At 41.8% G+C, this 25,741-nt stretch overlaps 1 protein-coding gene across 1 annotated transcript in view; it reads right to left on the reverse strand.

The window, feature by feature from the left end:
• Nucleotides 1–25,741, reverse strand: part of SORCS3 (sortilin related VPS10 domain containing receptor 3) — a 556,391-nt gene that overhangs the window by 99,747 nt on the left and 430,903 nt on the right. The window contains exon 8 of the mRNA XM_045569400.1: nt 6,455–6,544. Coding sequence (XP_045425356.1) covers nt 6,455–6,544 — 90 coding nt within the window. The remainder of the gene's footprint in view (nt 1–6,454; nt 6,545–25,741) is intronic.

The following is a 25,741-nucleotide window of genomic DNA, read 5'->3' on the forward strand; positions in this document are numbered from 1 at the left end:
CATGAAGTAAATATGGATCACAAATATTTAGTTTGACCACATCCGGTATGGAAAATTTGAATCTCTGGTCTTTTAGGTGGAGTCAGCACCCTACCAGGGTCTCGGCCCTCCATATCCATGTGTTCTTACAATCTATCACTTACATGCTGATGTTAAATTCCTGGTGCCTGAAGTCATTTTAGTTTTAATCCTGGGTTGGATCATTTCTAAAATGAAATCTAGCAGTTCACAATTAAAAATAATTTACAAAACTATGTGGCCAGGCACTGTACGGAGATTACCATACATTTAAGCCCTTACACTGGGAACTTACACCGTCAGGAAGACATGCTGACATGGATAAACATTTGCCAAAAATGGAATAGTTTAAAAATGCATGAAGGTACTGCCATATATGCCAAACAGTAATAGATAGCAAAGGAAAGACACCCTTGTCACCATGGTATAAAGCACTTGCTATAGGACCATGGGCAATTGGAGGTGACAGTAAGTTAATAATCAGGAGGAGCCCAGCCTTTATTTGATCAACCTTTCCCAGAAACCATTTCAAGTAAAAAGAGACAGCAATGTCTATAATGTCAGGACCACGGACAGCTCCTCCAAGATGACTTAAAAAGGAGCAAGCACATTTGATTTGGACAACCTGGAGGTGGGAGAAGTGGGAAAGCAAGTTCTGGGTCTTTTTATTGAGGATTCTTTGTCAAATATCAGCCTCTGGCCTTGAACTCTCTAGGTCACCTTGACTAAGACCTCACTTGCTCGTTTGTGCTTACACACCTTGTAGAATTACAGGTTCCTGCTGAGCTGCTTCAAAACGGAAAGAAAGCTCACTCTTAAAAACCATGTGAAGAAATCATGTTGTGTTGGTGTGGAATGAATGCCCAAGAACCCAGTAGGAGGGGAAATAGCAGCTGTAGGAAATACGAATTAAATTCACTTACCCTGTTAAAAATGCAATAGAAATGCTGGGTTTTCCCCAGATGTTTTGGTCATAAAAATGAATGAGCTAAGTTGTTTTAGAGTAAACTAATGTAAAAGAGGTGAGGTGAAAAACAACTTAAAACACTGGGGCATGGTCAGGATTAGAGAAACCCAGGTTTGCTGTGAGTACAGGTGAGGTTAATGCTGTCCTGGGGCTGTGTCACCTGGTGAACAGGTACTCCAGGCTCTGGAGCAAGAGATGCTCTCTAGTATCTAGGATCTGGATGTCTGCTTGAGAAGTCCTTAATTGGCCAAAGTCACTCTGCTAACAAATGGCATTACTAAGATTTAAATCTAAGCCTTAATCTTACTTTAAAGCAAATCTTAATCAAGAAGCCAGCATTTAAAACACCATGTCAGTAGGGCTATAACTTTGGTGTGCATCAGAATGACCTGGAGGTCTGACTAGCATACAGACTCCGTGGTCCTGACTGCCTGAGATAATGACTCAGCGTGTTTGGTGCAGAGCCTTAGATGTCACCATCTGGACAATCCCTCCACACGACTCTGGTCCATCTACATCTGGGGGATCACTCTTTAAAACATGCTGAACTATGTGACCTCTCTCCAAATAGGTCTTATGGTGGAAGAAGGATCAACCAATAATAACCAGAAAATTAAGTCTTCAAGAACAAAGAAAAGCAGTGTCAGTTAAAATTGGTTGAATAGGGACCTGGCTGATAATGAAGCTTATTTCTTGAATCTGGCTACTTCACTCTGACTCCAAAGCATGTGTCACTTCCTTACTGGCTGGTCCTCAAAACATGCAGGGAGAAATTTGATGATGAAGAGAGAAATCAAAAGAAGGAAAATACAACATGTATAAATTCAGATTGTGACTTTACTATAATTGGAATTTGAAGAGTGTCAGACCAAAACCACATACATGTTTTTATTTGGAAAAAAAAAATTATAAATAAGATTGCCCCTTTGCCCTACCAAGACAATAATTTCAGAGAATCACAATTGCTTTTTGAAAATCCAAACCTTTTTTTTTTTTTTTTTTTTTTTGAGACAGAGTCTCGCTTTGTTGCCCAGGCTAGAGTGAGTGCCATGGCCTCAGCCTAGCTCACAGCAACCTCAGACTCCTGGGCTTAAGCGATCCGCCTGCCTCAGCCTCCCGAGTAGCTGGGACTACAGGCATGCACCACCATGCCTGGCTAATTTTTTCTCTATATATTTTTAGTTGACCATATAATTTCCTTTCTATTTTTAGTAGAGACGGGGTCTCGCTCTTGCTCAGGCTGGTCTCAAACTTCTGACCTTGAGCAATCCACCTCGGCCTCCCAGAGTGCTAGGATTACAGGCGTGAGCCACCACGCCCGGCTGAAAATCCAAACCTTTGACTTGCTCGGTGAACAATGGTGAAAATATTTCACAGTAATTGATGCATTTTCTTATAATCTTGGCCTAATGTAACCTTATTCATTATATAAGCACCTATTATTATTAAGCATTTGTGATGTGCCAGATACCACAATATACAGAGAAAGAAAGTGCAGAACCTACCCTCAAGAAGATACCCCCAATGGTAGAGACTCCACATATGCTTGCAGCCTTTCTTGAACTTGACTAAATGCTACACTCAAGGAACTAAAAATGGTGACCATGCAGAATGCAAGAGCTTAGTAACACTAATGTTTGAAGAGTAGCAAGAGGAAGAGGATCGAGAAGAGGAAATCAGAATAAAATACTGTCAAACAGAAGAGTTTCAAGCATGGATTTTTTTTCACCTGCATCAAAGTGGTAAAAAAAAATTGTAGAGACATCTATTGAATTTGGCATGTAGGTGGTCACTGTAACAATAGCTAAAGTGGACACATGGATTCAAGACAAGAAGACAACTAGCAGTGGGTTGACGAGTGAATAGGAAGTGAGAAAAGACATTAGAATTTCAGAAAACTCTTTAAGAAGTATGGCTGTGACACAGCAAAGAAGAATAAATCTGTAACTGGGGAAATGTAAAAACTAGGGAAACAAAAGGTTAATATCATTGTCATTATCATTATAATGAATTTTCTAGGATATATTTCCCCTCTCCTCTTTTTTTTATTCAAAATGGGATTAACCATATTCTACTGTCAAATAAAAAAATGAACTCGGATGTAGGTAGAGGAGAGATGTTATTTGAAAACACTATTGCAAGGAGAACACTCTGACCATAATACCTGCAAGCATTTCAGAGTGAAGGCAGAAAAAAAATTCCTTCTACAGGGAAAAGTAAAACAAGGCTAGAAAGAATCAGGTGTGGGGAGTAGGGTGAGCAGGTGGCATGATCGAGATATTGAGAAGGAAATTATTTTCTTTGGGATCAGCTGATTCTCAGAGGTGTTCCCCATTGCAGTGTTTGCTTAAGCTCTCAAAGCTTACATAAGCTTAAGAGTGGGTCAAAGTTCAGAGTCTTGGGGAAGGAGAAAAGGTGGCTTTAAGTTTGGGCAATTCAAATTAACAGGTATTTTGTCCAGATAGGTCAGCAGGACAACAGTTCAGCTAATCATTTATGAGAAAAAGAATGGAAATCTGGTCTTGTTACAGGTAAACAAGGTGGACATCTGAGTCTTATCAAGTCATGTTGGGGGAGAGGTTTGCAGTGAGCCATTTCCCAAACACAAAAGGGCAGGAAATTTCTTAACCCTGCCTGTTTTCCAGGAGCACGGGGCTCAGGCAAAGATCAACATTGTCATTACCAATCTGAATTCCACACAGAAACAAACAAAAATATTTCTCTTGTAGGACTGATTTATTACAGTAGTAAGTTAAGAACAAATCCAGAATCTAAGAGACAAAAGAGGTATATCAGACTCAGTGGTAAGTGAGTCTTAGGCAATATTGAGTCCAAAGGTGAGGTGGGGATGGGATCCCATCGTGAACACTGATCCTCATGCCTGGCAGGTTAAGAGCCTCAGTATCATTCTCCCCTGGATCAAAATTTTTAGATTTGTTGAGCACTTTACACTTGACCAACAATGAGCCATTCATTGAATCCTTATGACTTTGCCGAATATTATTATTATTATTATTCCCATTTCACAGATGGGAAGACCTGGACTCATGGATAAGTAGGTGGCAAAGCTGGAATGAAAGCTCAGGGTTTCTGCTCAGATCACTTGTCTTTTCTGTAGGCGACCTGCTCTCTCTCATCTGGCTCCATGCCCTCTGCTGTTTGAGCTTTTCATGGCTATTGGACTAAGAATGCCAACCCAATGCCCAGGGACTGAGTTATGGAGGGCTCAGCACAGGCTGTTACTCCTAATAATCCTGCTCATTATTAATGGCACTCATTTCATTCTCTGCAAAACACTCCAAAGACATGGAGTGCCCCAGGAGAGCATATTCGGAACAGATATGCTGGGAACAGAGGCACGAGGGCAATGATGACAAGGAGCTTTTCCAGGTTTTTGTTTTTAAGCAGGCAGCCTAAAAGCAGCCACAGCACCTCATGAAACAGCAACAACTTGCTTAAAAGCCATTTCCATTTTTAAACAATGGAGAGAATCAATCTCCCTCTACTCCCTCTGTCCCCACCTCCTCAGCCTTGACTAGGAAAACCTGGGTCAACAGCAGCTAATAAAGGGGATCGATAACCATCCAGCTATTTTCACAGCAGCCCTCATATTAATGAGAAGCTGCTCTGGATGGAGTTCTATAAAAAGGGGCTGCACGGATGGTACTCCACCACAATAAACTGCCATGGGGTTGCTAATCATTCACAGAGCGTTCTAGGATTGTGACCAATTCAGGGCCTCAGCTGTCCCCACCTACAGCCGCCCTATCCAGGGGAGCAAACTGTTTTCCTGAGAAGGTTAAAAATACATAAAATATGCACACACAGAGACAAAATAAGCCTTCCATTGGAGAGAAATTTCCCTAAATTCATTTCCTGGACTTAGAGATGCAGAGATCTTCAGTTTCCTGTAAGGGAGCATTTTTCTTTAGAAAAATCATAATTATGAATTTCCCTTTCTTAATCTTCTCCAAGCTGAGAGTCTTCTTTCCTCCTTGGGTTTAGGATATATGATAGGTACATCCTGCAACCACAGCACCACACAATAGCCCCACAAATGCCAATCACCGAGAGCACAGAGAAAATGAGAAATTGGTTCCCAGGGCCTCTGAAGCTACTTAATATGGTCTCTGCCCTCCTCATCAGTCTTTCTACCTCTCTCTCTGCAGCCCAGTCTCTCAAGATGTCAAGACGGCTTTTCAGTCTGTTGAATGAACCGTGCGCGCTCTTAAAACGGGGTCTGTGTCTGCATTTTCTATCAGCTCCCGCAACCCTTGTTTGCTTGGTTAACTTTTCATCTTTCTTATATCAGCTTGAACATTTTCTCTAGGAAACTACTCTTACTACACATCTACACACATTTGATTAACTCCACTTTTTATGCCAAGATAACTCTTGAACTTCTGTAACACTCCCACACCTACAACTCCTTGTTTAGCATTTCTAGCAGAATCTAAGGTCCATGAATGCAGGGACCACTTGTGTCTTATTCACTCCTCTATACATGGAGTTTAGTTCAGTGCATGGCACAGAGTAAAAATTTAAACGGACGACAGAACAGTTGAATGGATGCATGAAAGAAGAAATGAATGAATGAATGAACACATGCACACATAAACAACTGAATGAGTAAAAACAATTTCAGGGTAGAAAATTATCTATTTTATCATGTCATAATTACTCCCACCTCTGTACTCATTTAGCCTTTCAAAATATGTTTCTTAGCACTGGCTTAGAGACCCAAGTGTTTGCAACATTACACTTGATATGTGTCCAACCTGAGACTTGGCTTCTCTGTAGCCTCATTAAGTGATGCAATTATATCCTGTCCACGTTCACACTGAGGTTCTAAGGTCCATCTCCCCCTAGAAGCCATTGTTCACAGGCAATAGGGTCTACATAATAAGTTTTATGATTTTCCAATAGGAGAGTTAAAATGCCATTATTTGATATTAACATTCTTTTAAATTATCCATTTTTAATTACTCATGGTGGCAGGAAGGAGTGGAAACATGGGCAGTACATTTAAATTTGGCCTTAAAATGAACAGAGAAGCAAGAAAGCCACCAGACTTATCTGTGAATTTTTATGTGCACACTCACATAGCATCTGTGCTTCTGCCTGAGCTTGGCCTTGTATTTGGCAATAAGGCCTTTGCAAAAGGGAGGAGGCCTCAGAAGAGATTCCAAAACTAATGCTCCTTTCACTACTGCCCATGGGAAATGACCTAAGGTTACAGCAGATGTCTGAGTCACAGGAAACAAAAGATCTTGACTAGTACCCTGCTGAGAGGGTAATACAGAACCCTGGTTCAGCCACAGCAGAGGCTAAACCGCTCAGTGGTAAGTCAGGCCAAATGCCAGCAGTCCTCCCAGCCAGGGATCAAACCTCCCAGCAGCCAACGAGGCAGCCTCTCCAACCCTCCCTTTGTCTGGGAGGACCCAGGACAGCTGGTGGTGCATGCGGTACCTTCGGCAATGAGTACTTGGGCAGCTTTATCTGAGCAAAGGCCTCTCTTCGATAAGACACGTAGTAGCTGGCTCTTCCACCTGTTGTTACCTAGATGGTGGGGGAAATACAAAGAGGTCAGATGGGGCCACAGATCATGGTACAAATTGGAAAGTATTAGCCTTTCCATCATCAACCACAACCAGTTTCTAATTACCTTTCAGAAAATATCCTTTGCTGGCATTGAGTCTCTAGTCCCATGGCACCCGGAGTTGCCCCAAGTCATGGTACTTAGATAATAAGTGGCCATTTACACCAATCCTCCCCATGGGCTGACATTCTCCACAAGAGCAGGCACTGACTCTGCATTTGGTCACTGTGCTCTGCATAGGGTATACAACTAATAAATATTTTCAACTAAAAATAGAAAAGTTTTCAACGTGAGCTACATCCATGATCTATTTATCCTGGCTTTTTTTTTTAACAGTTTATATAATCCATTCCAACCATAACACAGTTGTCAAAGGTAATTTTTCTAGATTTGAATAATTACTATTTCTCAAAGCCCTCATTACCCTGAAATTTAGTATCACTTCTGATCTAAGCACAAATTTCTTTCCTTCATATTTACAAATCCATTCATTGAGCAGATATTTGTTGATTCTTTCAATATACAAGTTACTTAAAGGCATCAAAGTTCAGAGAGAAAACTCCAGATATGAAATTCAGAAATCCTAGGTTTGAGTCCCAGCTCTCTTGTGTCATGGCTAGGTATGGGGACAAGCGCCGTAACCTCACTTTGGAAAGGATGGATTCTTAGTTAGAGGAAAGTAGAAACCACTCCAAGAAACAGTCCTCTGGCCTGGGCTTGCTGAAAAGTCCTGCCAACATGGCATAGCTCTGCAGATGGCCGCTCTTAGACCAATTATCCCAACTCAGGGGAAATTAATATTCACAGGAGAAGATAACATGGCCTTTTCAGAGAAAATAGCAGGAAAACAATAGCAACCAGGCTGCTGTTCTGAGGAGGCAATTACTCGAGGCACATGCTCCGTTCTCACTAAGGTCCAAGCACATGCTGGAGACAGGCCAGTCCTCCCACTCTGGTCCAAACCTGGCACCCATCCACAGTGCCTGCCGGGAGCAGAAGGGTGTAACATCTCTATTGAAGCTGCTCATCTCTCCTCGCTCTCAGAGACGACATCTCCCATGGCTCCCCCTTGCTCTGCACAGATTGGAAGCCCACAAAGCAGGCACCACAAGCTGCCAGGTGGAGCAGATGTCAGAGTCAGCACGAAGGCAAAACCTTGGAACAAACTTGGTGCAAAGGCTTAAACTGTGAACCAAGAGCAGAGATTGGTTTTTCTCCCTGAAGTTCAGGGAGAAACATCTATTTCTTATTACAATCATTCTCTTGTATCTCATGACATTTTAAGGTTTTTATTTTGTAAAGACATATGTTCTGAATCTATATTATTCTGTGTTGGCTTAGGGTGGGTGTTGTATATTAAGATCAATGGGTTGCTGAGAAGTTTTTTTTTTTCCCCCCTTTTTAAAATAAGTCTCAAGTGCGTAGGACCAGATTAAAATATCACCCTTGGATCTGGACACAGCAGTCACCATCAGTCTTTGCATGACCCTATTTATTTATTCAATTTGGTTTTATATTTAATTGTAAACTCAACACGTGTAAACATACCTGACAACCCAAGAACTAGATCAATAGTTTTTACACATTAGCATGCCTCAGAATCACCTGGAAAGCTTAAAACTCAGACTGCTGGGGCCCGTCTCTGATTCAATAGATCCTGGTGAGGGATCAAGAATTTTCTTTTCTAATAAGTTTCCAGGTGATGCTGATGTGGTCTGGGGACCACACACTGTGCACCACAGAACTAGACCTTTAACAACAATCCACATACACCTCTGTGCTCCTCACCTGTCCTGACCCCCTACCCACATGTAGCTACTTTCCTAAATTCTGTGTTTACAATGATAAAGTTGTTTTTTTTTTTTTTAATTGAGGTGAAATTCACATAACCCAACCTAAACCATTTAAGTACACAATTCAGTGGCATTCAGTATATTCACAGTGTGGTCCAGCCATTCCCTCCACTTAGTTCTAAAACATTTTCATCACCCCCAAAGGAGACCCCATACCTTAATGATAAAGTTTTTGAACCCCAAAATACACCCTCTAGTAACCTATCATATGCTTAAAAACCATCTCTTTACAAGTCACCCTGAACCTCACCAAACATGCCCTTGGGACCAGTGTCTGACAAGTCCCATCTCTGAGTGCTGGCCAGAGCCCATTGATTAAAAGAAGCTTCCTCCTGGAAGACTGAGCCACCTCTACAAGGAACAAGATGGTGGAGCCACCAGGCCTCCTATCATCACCATAGGGAAAGGCTGGGCCCATTGGAGTTTCCAAATCACCAATGGCCAAAGGAAAATAGAGTGGTCCCTTTGATGGGGTGATTGGCCTCACAGCCTTGGGAAATCATCTACCCATGTCCCCATGTCTATTAGATACCTGTACAACCACAGATACTCTCATTCTCTCTCTCTCTCTCTCTCACACACACACACACACACACACACACACACACAGGCTCACACACACAACCTGAAAGAGTTCGCACTTGAGTAAATAACGAAGATAGAAATTATACTTGAAATGCACTGTGGAACGGTCTGAAATATGAAGGGGCCACATGAAGACCAAGGAGCCCAGGGGTTCTCCAAGTACCTCCTCTGGTAACACCGTATCCCCCAGAGATATCAAGCTTGCTCCTGCCAATCTTCCTTCGTACTGACTGTGTCCTTCTCTGTACTTGTCAAAATCCAGTTGGTGCTTTAAACCTCAGTGTAATTCCTGCGATATCATGGTAGGGCTTTTGGTTGCTAACAATTCATTGCAATTTTGCAATCACATCCAGCTCAACTTTTCGGTAACATAAAATTTGTGAGTTGTTTTTCACTTGCCATGGACCCCCAGGTTGAAGGTCATGAAACCTGAGCATGCCCAGACGAGCCAAGCATGCAGCCATGAGCAGAACCTAAGTGCATGGACTGAGGAGTGGGGAGTGAATTAAGAAGCGGACACTGCATGGAAGGATCCATGATCTAATCAGATTGAGCCCTGGCGTCTCTCCATTGTAAGATTCTATCAGATCACACCTCTTTACCCTCTGACTATAAAACCAGCCCAACCCCATTGTTCAGGGACACACTGCTTTGGGAACTCTCCCCAGTGTGCTTCCTACTTGTGCTGAGTAATCAAACCCCCTTGCTATAATCCCTTGGCTGTGGCTATTGGCCTGATGCCCACCAAGTGAACAAACACCTCTGTTTGGGAGGTAACAATATCTCCCATCTCTCAACTCCAGAACTTCGTACTTTTCATTTCTATAGCACTCTCAACATTTACTCTTGTGGCACACACATTCCTATAATTATTCCCCCATGTCTTATTACAAGGTTGTCACCTCCTTAATTCCTAGACAATGCTTGTTCTATGGTTTGCATGTTTGTGTCCCCTCCAAAATTCATGTTGAAACATAATGTTCAACGCAACCATATTAAGAGGTGGGTCCTTTTAGGAGGTGACCAGGCCATGAGTGTTATGCCCCCACGAAGGGATCAGTGCTTTATAAAAGGGCTGGAGGGAACCAGTTAGGCTCCTTTTTTCCCTTTAATCCCTTCTGCCATGTGAGGACCCAGTGTTTAAGAAGCTATTTTAGAAACAGAGACCAGGTCCTCACCAGACACTGAACCTGCTGGACTTGATCTTGGCCTTCCCAGTCTCTAGAATTATGCAAAATAAATTATCTAGTCTAAGGTATTTTGTTACAGCAGCAGAAAGGGACTGAGATAGCTATTCTTCTGGTAGATGATTAGTGGACACATAATAAAAATAATGATAAAACTGTCCTTAATTGAGCTCATTTACCATGCTCCAGAACTGCACATAGCCCTTACAAAATTATCTAGTTTAATCTTCATGACAGCCCCACAGAGGCTGTAAGGTTTTGAGTCACTTGCCCAAGATAGGACAAATTTGAACCTCAGAAAGTTTGACTCTAAACCTGTGCTCCTCCTCCTGTGACTAAGAAGAGTCCTCTGTGCAGATTTCTCATTTCACTGTAACAACACAGTGTATTTCCTTGATTCCTACACCTTTTAAAAAAATTAAAGATTTCTGTAATTGGCATGTGTGTATATGGTTATGTTTCTTTGCATCCGCAGAAAATCTGTTACAACATTCATGTTGAATTTTTAAAATGATATCTTCTTAGAAGAGAAGAGATGAGGTCATAACAATAAGAGTATTAATAATAACTACCATGCAATGGATATTTCACTACAAGTCAGAAAACTGAAGCTGAGAAATATCAACTAACTTGCCCAATATCACACAACTTTTCACCTTCACAGCAAGAATATGAACCTGGGCTCTCCAACTCCAGCCTACGCCTGAATTCTTAGCCAGGAATGAGCACAGAGTCAGGGCAGAGCAGGGGTCCATACTGACTTACTGAATGATATATTGTTGGGATCAATCTGCTCAACCAGGGAGACACTGAGTTTGGTTTCCTCCATTGGCCAGGGACTAAACCATGGGTGTGGGGTGAAGAAATCTCCATTCCTGCCCAGTTCCTGGATAGTCAAAGAAACGTCTTCCCAAATAGAATTTCTAGCACACCCCCTCAGAAGCAGAGTCCTCACAATGTTAGGGTGATACCACGCTGATGCATTTACTGCCTCTCCATGATTATGCGGCTCTCTGGCACACAAGAAAGGAATAAAGTTTAGCGACTATTAATCTATTTTGATGAACTTTTCTGTTCCTTACAAGCAAATTTGCTGGCATTGTAAATCCCAGAGATTATTACCACTTTCCCTTACAGTGACACCTTTTATTTTACATTTGATGAATGTCATCCAATTATTTGCTCTGGGCCCATCCGTCATGCTAAACACAGAATTAACTGGGTCTTTTCCTTACTAATGACCGGCTCGTTAATCTGATTTTCTGGGTTTCCATTTTACAGGTTTAATTGGGCTCCTGGCCAGTGAAAATGATTCCTTTGGACAAATGCATTGGCCATTAAACACATCTGTCTTTTCTGACACTTGTTCCCGCTCTTGCCGTGACCAAGCCTAACCTGACATATCCTTTATTTTTTCATTTATCCCTGTTTCTGGATGATGGCTTGCCCCAGAGGAAAGAGTGAAATCTGCCCCCAAAAATGGAACCAAAGGGCTCTGAGTCATTTCCTAGCAACCTCTGGGGATTTACAAGTTGAGCTTATTTCTACCATAGATAGGCAAAAACTTATAATTTCTCTAGAGTTTATCAGTAGATATAGGTAATCTGAGAAAAGAGTCAGAAACTAATATTTTTAAATACCTGTTCTATGTAGGGTGCTTTACTTTCTTATTATTTAATATCCACAATAACAATTATCACTATTGTTAGTGTTAATATCATTACCAATACTATACCTGGTAAAAATGCTAATCACTGGTTAACAATTGTAAGCAGTTATTATATGCCAAGTGTGCCTCTCTACATACTAGCCTTCTATTTTATGTCCAGGTGTGGACATTGAGGCATAGGGAAGTTGTACAACACACTCAAAGAAACAAACCAAGTAAACGGCGGGGATGGAATTTGAGCCCAAGTTTGTCTGACTTTTAAAGCTTATGCCAATCCTTTAGGTTATGTGCAGTTTCCAAACCTCTGTATGGAAATGAATGAGTCCCATGTCATTCAACTTCTAAATTCCCATGTAAGATGCCCACCAACAAGGCAGATCTTTCGATGTGAGGGTTCCTATCAATTTCTCAGTTCCAAGAAATCAATGTTCTATTGTTGCACAGGAGTGAGTGGTTCTGCTGTTGGAATTTGTGAATAAGAAGGATCATAATTCGGCTTACACCAGAGCTGTTGCCTTTATAGGAAACAGCATGTGGAAGCTCTTCCAGTTAGCAGATCCTGCCAGGTCCAATATCATGTTAATAATCTGTCTATACCAAGAGAAATGACCACCTTTAAAGGCACACCTTAGTTACTTTTCACGTAGCCTCTGCATTGTTTCTTCTTTTTTAAGGAAATAAAAAGAACAAAAAAAGAAAAAAAAAAAGAAAACCCGTAGAATGTGAAAAAAAATGTACTTATAACTTGACTGTCATCAGGGACAATGTCTGAAACAAGTCAGAGCACCAGCTGCAGAGCACAGGGCTTTGCACATAATGCAGAGCAGAGACTAACCTCACAGAGTGTCTGAACCTTGAGCCAGTTACAGTTACTCTCACTTGTCACACTGACTCTGTAAAGAAGATGATGTTACAGAATTCTGAAGCCCACAGTTAACAATGCTGTATTGTACACCTAAAATATTGTTAAGAGAGTAGATCTCATGTTAAGTGTTCTTACAATAACAAAAAGATAAAAAAATTGGCAATAAAAAAGAAAAAGAAATAAAAAGAACAGCCAAGGTGTTATGATGCACAATTAACTTTTCCCATTTCTTTGCTCATTAATTCAATTTAGATTTTTTAAAATAAATCTTGATGTTTTTAGGCCTTTCTCTCTCTCTACCTATATAGTTCCTTCAAAGATCACATTTCTCTTAAGAACAATGACAAAATAAAAAAAGTGGTGAGTACACGCGGTGATTGTTTTCCCATTCTTGTGATATACTTCACTTCGTAGAATGGGCTCCAGTTCTACCCAGGATAATACAAGAGGTGCTAGATCACCATTGCTTTCTATGGGTGAGTAGAACTCCATGGTATCACAAGAATGGAGGAACAAGTACCACATGTACTCACCATCAAATTGGTTTTAACTGATCAATACCTAAGTGCACATATAGTAATAACATTCATTGGGTGTTGAGCAAATGGGAGGGAGGTGGAGGGGATGGGTATATACACACCTAACGGGTGCGGTGTGCACCGTCTGGGGGATGGACACGCTTGAAGCTCTGACTCAAAGAGTGGGGCAAAGGTAATATATGTGACCTAAACATTTGCACCCCTGTAATATGCTGAAATAAAAAAAAATTTAAAAAAGTCTTACCTAGCATGTAACAAGCTTACAATAAATATTGACTATAAAATATATTTTAAAAAATGGGCATCTGACTATTAGGCCACGAGAGACTAAATGGGTACAGGCTTCATCAAGAAGTTGCTGTAAGTGTCGGGATGGCCCTGGAAGCTTCTGCATGGAGATTAAGTTGCCTCTGCCATCTTGTGCTCATTTTCCAAAACTGCTTTCCTAAGGTATCACACTGTGTGTCTGAATCAAAACTGTGGAACAGCATTTGGAACATGGCACCCTATCAGCAAGTCATCTCCTCTGTTAGACTGTTTGAATTTAGTGTTTGTCTAACTGGTGTTTGCTCATTTTATGTCCTGGAGGCTCTGTGATTTTGATGTAATATGCAGTTTTATCTGCTTGAGTCTAGAAAGAGTGGATCCGTTACCTAACATGGGTACACTGCACTAGGGCTGGGCCTCCTTTGAAACAGATTTGCACATAAAATCTTTTATTGGTACCCAAATATAACAGCCCCCCCCATATAGCTTCACCAAGAATAGATTTGGGATAAGATAGTTGGCACTGAAGCCAATATTGCTTTTTGTCTATTTATATGTGTACACATGTGTGTAGGGAGGGTGTTGAAGGGAAGATGCATATTGAAGTTGCCTGTGCACTCACTGGCCAAAAAATACTGAAAAAGCAACTGCCACCTTCATCAACCCTGGCAAGCAACTTCTTGGGGCATTAACTGCCTATTGGAAATGTTATTAAGGCAGAGAAAGGGCAGTGAGTTAGGAAAGCCTGAGACAAACAGATCAAGCTGATGATCCAGACGTGCCTATTCTACTGGTTATGTGTGCACAGAAGTTTGCCAGGGAGGCTGTGTCTACGCACAGAGTGAAGGGCCAGAGGCAATAAGGAATGCGAGAAAGAGCCACAGAACATGGATGGGCACAGCCATAGAACAGAAGTGTCTTCAGCCACAGGGCATGAATGGCAGGTGCATACAGCTGCTTGGAGAATCATTAATTTTATTGGTAAGTTCAAGATACTTAAAATATCCTGAAAGGGCAAAGCAAACAAAATCATTAATTTTTTATAGAAGTAGAGATGCTTCTTTGGGACATGAGATTTCCGGAAGGCTTAGAGATACATGTGGGCTGCTAGATACGACAGCAAGGTTGCACCAACATGGGCTTTGCATGCTCATGAGTGAGTTTCAGGACAGCAGAACATGGATTTAAACCATCTGTCAACCTGTTTTTCAGAAAACACTCCTGCCTCCCCAAGAGAGCCATGGATATTTGTGAAACGCCAACTGCTACTTCCTGGAGCTGCCCCACCCAGCCTCCCGTGCCATGCCTCCCCTGCCCCCGCCAGCACCAGCACCTTCACCGGGGGGCCAGGGTTCATGCTCACCACAGCATATGCATTGTCTGCTCTCGGCACAATGACCCCAGGGGGGAGGGCCTATGTAGCCCCACTTTACTGAGAAGTTGGCTAACATGCATAAGGCTCTCAGTTCCAAAGTGGCAAAGCCCAAATTTGAACTTGTGTCTCTAAACCCTGACAATGTCCACTATGCTGCGCAGCCCTGAGTGAACCTGAAGTGTCACTCCAGAGCCTTTCTACAGAATGGCTAATTTAGGACAAGTTATCTGGAGGGACTCATCCTGACCCATATCACTAGAAGGCTCCAGCGTTAATGAATTTCACAGTGACTTATGCCAAAAGCTCCCTGTTAATTAAGCCTCCCCCTAACCCCAATTTCCCAGTTGGAATTCATCTTTTCTTCTTCTAAGTCCCAGGCTTTTTGTGTGTGGCTCTCCCGTTGCACTTACCAGCTACTATCCTGAATTGTAGAGAAATGGGTCCATCTTGGGTCTCTTACTGAACTGTAATATGTTCAAGGGTAGATAATGTCCTGTTCCTCTCTAATCCTATCTTAGCACCCAGCACTCAGGTCATAACAACTAATATCTGTAAAGTACTCCATGCTATCAGCTTTCATTATTGTACCAATTTTATTTGATATGAGCACACCCCTGCAAGTGAGGTCTAATTACATCCCCATTTTAGAATTGAGGGGCCCAAGGCTCAGGCAGGCCACTTTAGGCCACCTTGTTAAAAAGGTGAGGCTCAAAGTCAACCTCAGAACATCTCACTTGTAACTTCAGGCCCTTTTCACTTTGATAGGCTTTTAAAATCTGAGTCAGAATCAGTAAAACACAAAAGGGAGATAATTGCATGAATTTTTACAAGTGGATAGTAATTTTACATCAAATATTCCTTTGAGTGGTTGACAACATCACAACATGGAAAATCAGGGGCTCTCAGAGAGCTCACTTCCCTTTGGGAAACATGGAAGCAAATTACAAGATGTTCTTCCCTACTCATTGGCGAATGCAAATATTAATTAAAAGTCTGGCCAAATTAAGATCATTTCTTGAACATTAATCATGTTTAAAGATCTCATTATGCTTTCTGGCCCCAATTTCACCATGTGTTGCATTTATCAATCAGCAAGTACTTATACAGCATTTCTGTGTCCAGGCTGTGTCAGGACCACAGGGCTGTGACCTCACAGAGTTCCCCATCTCTTTGGGAAAGCAAGCCTAACACATAAGATGTGCAATGACCATGTCAGACCAGTGATGATGCCATGGTACCCCGAGCATAGTGAAGGCCAGGTGCTATAACGTCCCCTCCTCAGAACCACAACAGTTTACTCATTTTATTCTCATGTTCCTTCTACAATTACAATAAAATCGGTGCTGGGCCCGGCAAAGTCCACGTTCATCCTATTTCCATTTTACAGATGAGATAACTTAGATATCAGAAGGCAAAATCACACAGCCAGCAGAGGGCTGAGCCAGGATTTAAACTCATGTTTGTCTGACTCCAGAGACTGTACTCACAGCCACTTTCTTAGATCATCCTCCCAGTGTGACAGGCATACACACACACAAAGGCATGCGTGTACACACACAGTGTAATATATAACATATAATACGTAAACAGCTGTGATTATACTCCCACTGCCTTACGGGGAAAGTGGGTTCTCAACACTAAAGGCCATTTTGTTCACTGAATGGGATGATGGATTTGAGGATGGTACATCAGAGAAACCAGGACCTGGCGGAACTGTTTTGCATAACAAAGGGGGAAACAGAGGGAAAAGGTGGGGATCAGATGAGAATGGATCTTGAAGGAGGAAAAAGATCAGCAGCAACACTGGAAGGGTTGCAGGACAGAAGAGCCAAGAAGGGAGGTCACTAGTTGTTGCTATCAGGTGGTACTTTGGGGGAATGGAAAGAAACAGGGGGTGTACGTAGATCCCATTAAATATTTTTTGCAATACGTTGCATGACATAAACACTCTGCTTCATCTCTATTTGACAGCTTTAACAAAAAGTCTACACTACATCCTTCAATAATCTTATTATAATTTTATCTTTTGGTTTGTTTATCTTGGCAGAGGTGGTTCATATCAGAAATGAAGTTTTGCTTCAAGAAAATGTCTGAGAGAGTCCAGTGTTCTGGTGTGCACCTGTAGTCCCAGCTACTCTGGAGGCTGAGGCAGGAGGATCCCTTGAGCCCAGGAGTTGGAGGCTGCAGTGAGCTATGATTGTTCCTGTGAATAGCCACTGTACTCCAGCCTGGGAAACACAGCCAGACCCCATCCCCCAAATTTTTCTTTAATTAAAAAAAATAAAGAAAATGCCCAAGAGTTATAGCTAAGTTATCAGGAATTTTATCTTTGTGTATTTATTAAGTTACTCACTTAGTTCTCTGTCGTGGAAATGAACAAGGACCCTTGGAACCAAGCCTAGACATAGATTCCAACCACCACCCTCCATCAGCTATGATTTATCTTTAGGAAAAGCATTTAAGTGTTTCTGGACCTCAATTTCATCTTAAAACAGCCACACTCACAAAATGAAGCTCAACACGTGGGAGATACAAAGCAGGAACTCAAAAGTGTCACATCCTCTGTGTTCCACACCCCTTCACTTCCTGGGTCTGAGTTTCCTAAGCATGAAGATCTTCAACTGAAATATCTTCAACTGCAATATCACTGTCTGTTTCTTTTGGGTCATTCAACAAACATGTTTTAAGCACCTAATTTGTGTGAAAGCTATGTATGCTAAGTTACTGTCCTGTACTCAATCCCTGCCCCAATTTGCTTCAGGCAAATAAGAAAATATAGGCTGTGAGGAATCTTTCTTACTAAGGAACAGAACCATGTAGTGGTAGAGAAAGAAGGCTCTGGTGTCAAAATATCTACACCAAAATCTCCACTCCACTGTTCGCTGGTTACGTGACCTTGGGAAAATGCTTCAACCTCTCTGAGCTTCTTCTTTGAAATAGACGTTAGAGTAGCACTTACCCCATAGGGTGTCAGAACAATTAGAGTCATCAATACATAAGCCTAGCTCAGGTAGCCCCTCAATTAGTGTGAGCTGTTACTATTATATGTAATCAATTCTCCAAGTACAGATTATTCAATAATAAAATTAGCCAGGAAGTAAAAACCATGGAAGAAGGCTAATGACAAACTTTAAAATAACTACAGTGAAAACTGTAGTGTTTCTTACATAGAATATTTATGTTCAGTCAATTTCATAAGGACTTGTCTCAGATATTTCAGAGAAAGTGAGAAAGCCATCCCTTCCCTTCCTTTCCTCCCCTCCACACACAGAACACCTAAGCAGCAATTACATAGCACAATAAAATAATAAACACAGTCATATTAAGAGCACTTTGATTACTTCTCCACACTGCAATCTGGAAGCAATCGCTAGCTGGGGCAGGCAGTAAAACTACAAGCGTCTATCCTGGAGAATCGGACAGAAGGCCTTGGGCACGGCAGACTTTCTTTTCTAATTGCCTTCCATGGAATTACCATTGTACATTATTATAAAGCGTGTGTCTCTTCCAAAAACATTTTTCACAGAAGAAAATGGAAGCAATCTCGCCTGGCCTTGAGAGGTGCCAAGGCTTGAGGGAGAGTTGGGAAATGACTAATTTCATGTTCCCATCAGACACAGGACGGATTAGAAGAAAACAAGGGAGGAGGAGGAGACAACGGAGATTAAAGAATCAGACAACTTTAAAGCCCAAGAAGTGCAGAGAGGGAACAGCTCATCCTTTCAAGTTTTATTTTTTGGTAACAGATGTTTGGCTTACAGTTCCAAATCTAATAGCGTTTGGTGCAGTAAAGATGGAATAGTTGAAGGAAGAAAAAGAAAGTTAAAAAGGAAGGAAGGGAATCAGGTCAGCAAACGGGAACCTAACGCCAATGGCTCCCTCCTTCCCTGCTTCCCCACACCAGGTTCTGCTGCTGGGGACGGGCGCTGTGTGCCCTGCCACCGTGCCCTCCCGACAGTTCTCCTCGGTTCCTGCTCACACTAACCCCCAGTCTACAAGCAGTCCTCACCAGGAAAGCAGGGGTAATCGGGCCCATCCTTTAAACATCTTCATTCTATTACTTTCATAATCAGCTTCTAATGTTCTGTTCGATAGACGAGGGGCCGACCAGACAGCTGCTCGGGCCGTGGAGCTATTCTCTGTGCCATTGATCGCAACGACAAAAATCAATCCTGGCTAAGGAGGAAGAAGTTAAAAATAAATTGTGCGGATTGATTTTTGTTCAGACCTTCTGACTCCCAGTGTAGGATGGGAGAGGAAGAGTGAGCCTGGTCCACCAGCCGTGCGATCACTTCGTAGGCCCCAGTCTTAAAAGCAAAATCTGGGGATATTTCACCCACACACATGCATAACTTTCTGTCAATTTATGTTTTTACATTATTCTATTTTTGCTTCATGATGACTATGAAAGATGAGAATCCATCTAAACTGTAAGCTCCCAGGAGAAGAAGACGGGTGTTTATCTCGTTCACTACAAAATTTCCAAAGCGGGGCCCCCACGCTTTGTGGATAGTAGTAACTCCAGAAATATTTGTTGAGGGACTGACTAAATAAGTGAATAAATGAAGTGCCCTCCCTCTTATTACCGTCTCTCATATGTACATTTATTTCTTCATAGATTTATCACCGTATCTATTTACTATTCTTATTTATTGCTTTGCTTATGAATTATCTCTCTCCTTTACTAGACTATAAACACTCCTATGGCAGGATGTGTGTTTTTTCTTATTTACATATTTATTTCTTATATCCACCATGATCTCCAGGGATCATAACTTTCTTATTTACTTTTTTAATTTGTATTGCGTATTACTGCATTATCCCGATATTATGTTCTAAGCAGATGGAAATGGAATGAAGCAGGGGAGGAAAGATGCGGCAACTCTCTTAGCCACATCCCAAATAGCTTTTCTTGATTCTGACATTGGAGAAAAGAGTTGAGGAAATACTTCTGAATCATAATCCCTTTCCTATATCTGAGTAAATGGAGTGGCCTAGAGATCGAGCAGAATTGTGGAATTTTAGGGTTAGAAGGGAACTCCTGGAGTCACCTAGTCCAGTGGTCCCCATTAGCACCAGGGACCGTTTTCATAGAAGACAATTTTTCCACAGATGAGGGAGCGGCAGGGGGCACGGGATGGTTTTGGAATGATTCAAGTGCATTACATTTATTGTGCGCTTTATTTCTATTATTCTTACATTGTAATATATAATAAAATAATTATACAATTCACCATAGGTTGGGGACCCCTGATCTAGTCCACTGCTTTCCAAACTGGGTTTTATGGAGTTCTAGGTTCAGCAGAGATGCCTTGGAGGTGTCCGCGAAGGGGTGGAAAAGAGGTTGGGTGGGTGGTGAAGCTCATACAGCCCCTTCCCCTGTTTAAACTAGACCTATTCCAACTGTATCTGTTTCATATATTGGAATTCCTTCAATAATATTGTCTGAAAAGCAGTTCTCCAAGAACAACAGCAACAAATTTGAAAGTCCTTTAATGCAATGCTTTCATTTTGCCATAAGGAAAACTGAGCTCCAGGGAGCAGAGGTGATGGCCCCAGATCACAGAGTGAGTTAATGGGGAGCCGGACTCAATCCCAGGAATGCAGCCCCCCACCTGCCCATCCTGTCCCAATGCACCCCATCTCCTGCCCACGAAGGGCCTCTTCTCCTTGGAGCATTGACTGGCCCGCAAGTTGGACTCTGCCAGTAAATGCTCTGCTTTGAGAACTAGCTTGAGCCCTGCCTTCTCCAGGAAATTATCCCTGATCATGTCACGCCTCATGGATCTGCCTCACTCCAGGGAGCGCTGTGTCCTTTAGAGCCCAGCGCTTTCGCAAAGGCTTTTGAGCATTGCTCAGGGGAAAGGTCAGACTGAACAGTCCCATCTCCTCACCAAGACTGAAGGCAAAATGAGGACGACCACTTTGTCAGTCTTACAGCCATCACACGCCTTCATTTAGAACAGTATCGGGAGCATGTTAAGTGCTCAATAAATGATTGTTAAATGAATGGATGAGTGACTAGATGAGTGAATGAATGAGCAGATCAATGAATGAATCAATCAATACTTCTGGCTCAGAGAGAACCTACCACAGCTCTGGGTATATAATTGGCTCTCAATCAAATCAAATTGATTGATTAACCTCTGGTTCTGCCACTCTGAAACTCTAAGAAGCCCTTCTCCTGGCTGACCATGAGAGGGTTCAGAACCAGATTCTTAAAAGCTGCTTGCAGAAATCCAAAATGTTTATTTACTCCTTTATCTAGTGATACAGTTAAAGGCAGAGCAATTAAAATTTTTAAAAGCTGAAACTCTGAAATTAATAGATATATACTCTAGTTAGAATGGTAATGGGAAGAGAACTGGACTTAATAGTCTACATCTTTGCCCGTGGCCCAACTGCCTTCATTATCAGCACTGTTGTTTTTGTAGCAGTATAATTATCTTTAATACGAGAAGGCTCCAGAAAAAGGATTAGCTTAGCAGAGGGGCTGTGGAGGACTTGCTAGCACTTGGGGAAGGAGGAGGATAAGGAGACTCAGCTAGGTCATGACTCAACAGCTCCTCTGAGCCCTGGAATGGGACGCAAAAGAAGCCTCTCCCCTGATCCAAAACACACCATGGAAATTGGAACATGCATGGCAAGAGGTGCAAGGCAAGGAGGGAAGGGCCAGAGAAGAGCAGAGTTGTGGATGGCAATGATGATTCACCACGCTGCCATCCGGTCCCCATGTGGCATCCCGGATGAGTGTTTGAGTAAATCCTCTAAGTGTATCTGAGGGATGGCTCTCAGAGCTGTGGGCATGATTACATTGTACCAAATCCCATTAAGCCTTTCTTTGGGTAATGACACAGAAAGTTTCTGATATGAAACAAAATTGAAACAGATCCTAACAAAGTCCACTGGAACAGGGAGTGGAGCGAGGCTTTCCTACCCCTAGTTTCCACCAAGACTGGGGCATCATCTGCCTATTTCACTTTTACGGTCATCCAAAAAAGTTTCTGGAACACCAGCTATTTGGTGCTAATGGGAAGAAAAATGAAGTGAGAAATAGATCGTTGTCCTCTTTTGCCATCTTTTACAAGTCCAGATAGCCCTGAGGTCATAGCCTATATCCTGCCATTTCCTGAGCTACAACACATAGGGTGATTCTCTAAACTCCACTGAAACTTGGTTTCTTCCCACAGAAAAAATAAAGATGATAATGTCTGTCACATTGAGATCCCATGAAGATTAAAGTTTTTTTATTTTTTAATATTTAATTTAATTTAATTTATTTTTTGAGACAGAGTCTCACTCTGTTGCCCAGGCTAGAGTGCCATGGCATCAGCCTAGCTCACAGCAACCTCAAACTCCTGGGCTCAAGCAATCCTCCTGCCTCAGCCTCCCAAGTAGCTGGGAATACAGATATGCAGTACCACTTCTGGCTAATTTATTCTATTTTTAGAATAGAAAATTGCTTGGCTAATTTTTTTTTTCTATTTTTAATAGAGATGGAGTCTCACTCTTGCTCAGGCTGGTCTCGAAATCCTGACCTCAAGCGATGCTCCTGTCTTGGTCTCCCAGAGTACCAGTATTAGAGGCGTGAGCCACCGTGTCCAAGCATAAAGTTTTAATAAATAAAATATACACATGCCAGACTTAAATTTGGCACTACATAAATGTGAAGTCTTTTTTCAGCTTGCTGATTGGTGGGTAACATTATTGGTGAAGCTAGGTGGGAAGAACATTATGAAGAATCACCACAGGTTGCAGATTTCCAAATAGTGAAAGAGATTAAGAGTATATAGCTAATCTCAGTCCTTTGAGCTGACGATAGAAACTCTTATAGTCCCTTGGACGACATCTGCCTTCCTGACCAGAACTCACAGGCTGCTGGATGATCAAACACCGAGAGTGCAGCCCTTCCTGTAAAATGCATCGCACAGCATGCATGCAACCACCCTTCCTCCTCACACCTGTGGGACACTGCCAACAATAGCAGCTTTCCTACCAACACACAATAACACAGCCTTCCATGCAGCTATTACCAATTACGCAGAGGTGATACACAAAATGAAAACCATTTAATACCCCTAAGCTAGACATATCCCATTCCTATACTACTAGAAAGGCAAATGATTGTTTTATAATATGTGGAAAATTACTGAACCATTCTCTGAGATTAAAGGAAAACATTCCTTGCTACGTTGGCCTAGTAAGCAACAGGTATGGTAACTTCCACAGAACCTCATTAGATCTCCTGGAAAGAAACACATCCTAGTAATTGATTAAGGACATGCACAGTAAAGCTCTGAAGTGGGTGGGGAGATTGCCATGCCTAAAGGATGGACGGGCATCCTATAAATAAAGACTGTCCCTTAACCTTCCCTGTCTGTGCATTAAGCTGAGAGGACTGGGGGACATCAGGGCACCTTCAGTATTTGTATGGTAACTGACGCTCTAAGTGTATGGGATGGGGTCACTCAGAGAGAGGGTAGGAGGTGAACAGAGAAATGGGATCTAGAAAGATCATTAAGAAAAACCCATGGTTAAAGGGTGGGCGGAGGAAGAAGCTCCCCTGTAGAAAGTAAGACTGCACTGGATGGTGCATTACCAAGGAAGCAGCGGGAGGAGAGTGCTTCAAGAAAGAAGGAGCAGTCAAGAGAGTCAAATGCCACAGACAGGTCAGCTAAGTTAATTATTGAGAGGCATAGTCTAGATATAATTCGAAGATATCTTTGATGAACTTGGCAAAAGCAATTTCAGTGGAGTGGCAGAGACAGACGTCAGTCTCAAGTGGGTTATAGAGGGAAGGAAATGAGAAAAGGGGATCGTCAATACAAACAGTGCTCAAGAAATGTGGCTGTGAGTGAAAGATGGGACATTTATAGAGAGGAGAGAGGGGCTCAAAAAATTTTGTTATTTAAGGATTATGGATATTTAAAAAAACATTTAAATATTGATGGAAAGTCTGAAATAGGGATGGATAAGCTAAAGACATGGAGGAAAGAGGGATGATCAATAGAGCCAGGTTTCTGGAAAGATAGAAGAGATGGGATTGAGTGTTTGGGTTGAAGAATCCCATTTATTTGAGGATGAGAATGATGCCTTCCACTTTATTTACATTGTTCTCTCTTCCTGTAATGCTGGATACACAGTAGGGACTCAACAAATATTTGAGAGTCTTGTGAGGTTGCCTCGAGTTGAGTTCCCCTCAAAAGCAGAGCCTGAAACAAGGGCTTCTACGTAGGTAGCATTTTGTTTTGTTTTGATCTGTGAACAGGAGTGATGGAACTGGGATATAGGAAACAGGGGGAAAGAGAAAGCCATCCCAGGCTGCATTTCCAAACTAAATGTCATTGTGAGCAAGTGGAGCTCAATCCAATGGGAGAGTCTATGAAAACGTATATGGAATGAGGCTCAGAATTGTCCACCGACACAGGAACAGAAGAGTACTTTATCCACTAGCTCCTGACTCCTATTGACCAAGTTGTCCCAGAGGGTCTGGATACCTTCAAGGCTTGTATCTGCACTGGAATAACTAAGGGGTCTGTTACAAGCACCTCACTCGGGGAGAAATCAGCCCTGGAACCAAAAGCAAGAGATCCATGGTGCGGTGGAGGCAAGGTGGCAGCAGGCGGCCTCCATCCACAGCTAGTTGCTAAGGCAAGCGTGAGGGAGAAGCATGTGAGATGTTCAACTCAAAGGTCAACTAAATATCATTACCTCCCAATCAGATCACTAATTTGTGTTTATTCGTGGAAGTATTTCAAATACTAACAGCAACGTTTGCATCAAGCCACTGGGAAATGATTACATGTATACAAGACACATCCCAGCTATTTAAAGAACCTCCATTTGTGCTGGCTGTTGAAAACGCTTTTACTTAAGATTCTGAAAGTGCTTCAAGAATATTCACCTGAAGATGTCTTTATTGAATTTCTTTTGAAGATTGTCTCTGTAACTCTTTAATTTTCCTTTAAACTCCTGTGTCGTAAATGTGTCCCTAATGATGAAATTGCTATTTATTTAACATTCACAATCTCTCCCATTAAGACCAAATTAACATCATTTAAAATATCACCAAATAGCTTTTCTTTGAATAATTACACTCTATTAATTTCTGCCTCAGGGCTTTTTTCTTTCAGAAAGATAATAATTTATTAGGGATATAGTAGCAACATCATAGAGGCTTTCTTCACCTCCCATGAAGCTGCATAAGGCAGGATCTTACATGAAGTATCAAAATCCAGGTGAGCTAAGGCCCACGATGCCACAAGAGTCTTGAAAAGGTAATTAAACCCTAGACTATCTAAAGCCCTATATACATCAATAGAAGTTGTTTTCTTTGATAACCAGCACTATGGAAGCTACGTGGGAAGGTTTTATCATGCATGTATGTCTATACGTGAGTTAAATCCATGAATAATTAAAAAATGAATTTAGAGAAAAGATTTAGCAATCTTTTATGTGATAGGCTTATGAAAATCCTTTATAAAGGATGTGCATACACAAAATAGCAAGGCTGACTTTCGCATGTGGATTAGTCTCTCCATTCTTGCATTTTGTAGGGCTTTGTAGTTTTCAAAGCATTTCAAAGCCATTATTATCTCCCTTGATCCTCACAACAACCTTCCAATTTAGAAAGGGCAAGTAGCATGATTCCATTCGACAGAGACGAGGAAATTAGTGCTCTGAGAGTATAAGTGACTTGCCTAGTGTTCCTGGCTGGTAGGTGACAGATTCCTGATTACAACTCACGTCGTTAAATTCAGGTCTTTTCCCCACATCAGACCACTAGCTATTTGAACCATAAACTTCCCGAGAGCAGG

The sequence above is a fragment of the Lemur catta genome, chromosome 14 (genome assembly GCF_020740605.2).
Source record: "Lemur catta isolate mLemCat1 chromosome 14, mLemCat1.pri, whole genome shotgun sequence".
NCBI lineage: Eukaryota > Metazoa > Chordata > Mammalia > Primates > Lemuridae > Lemur > Lemur catta.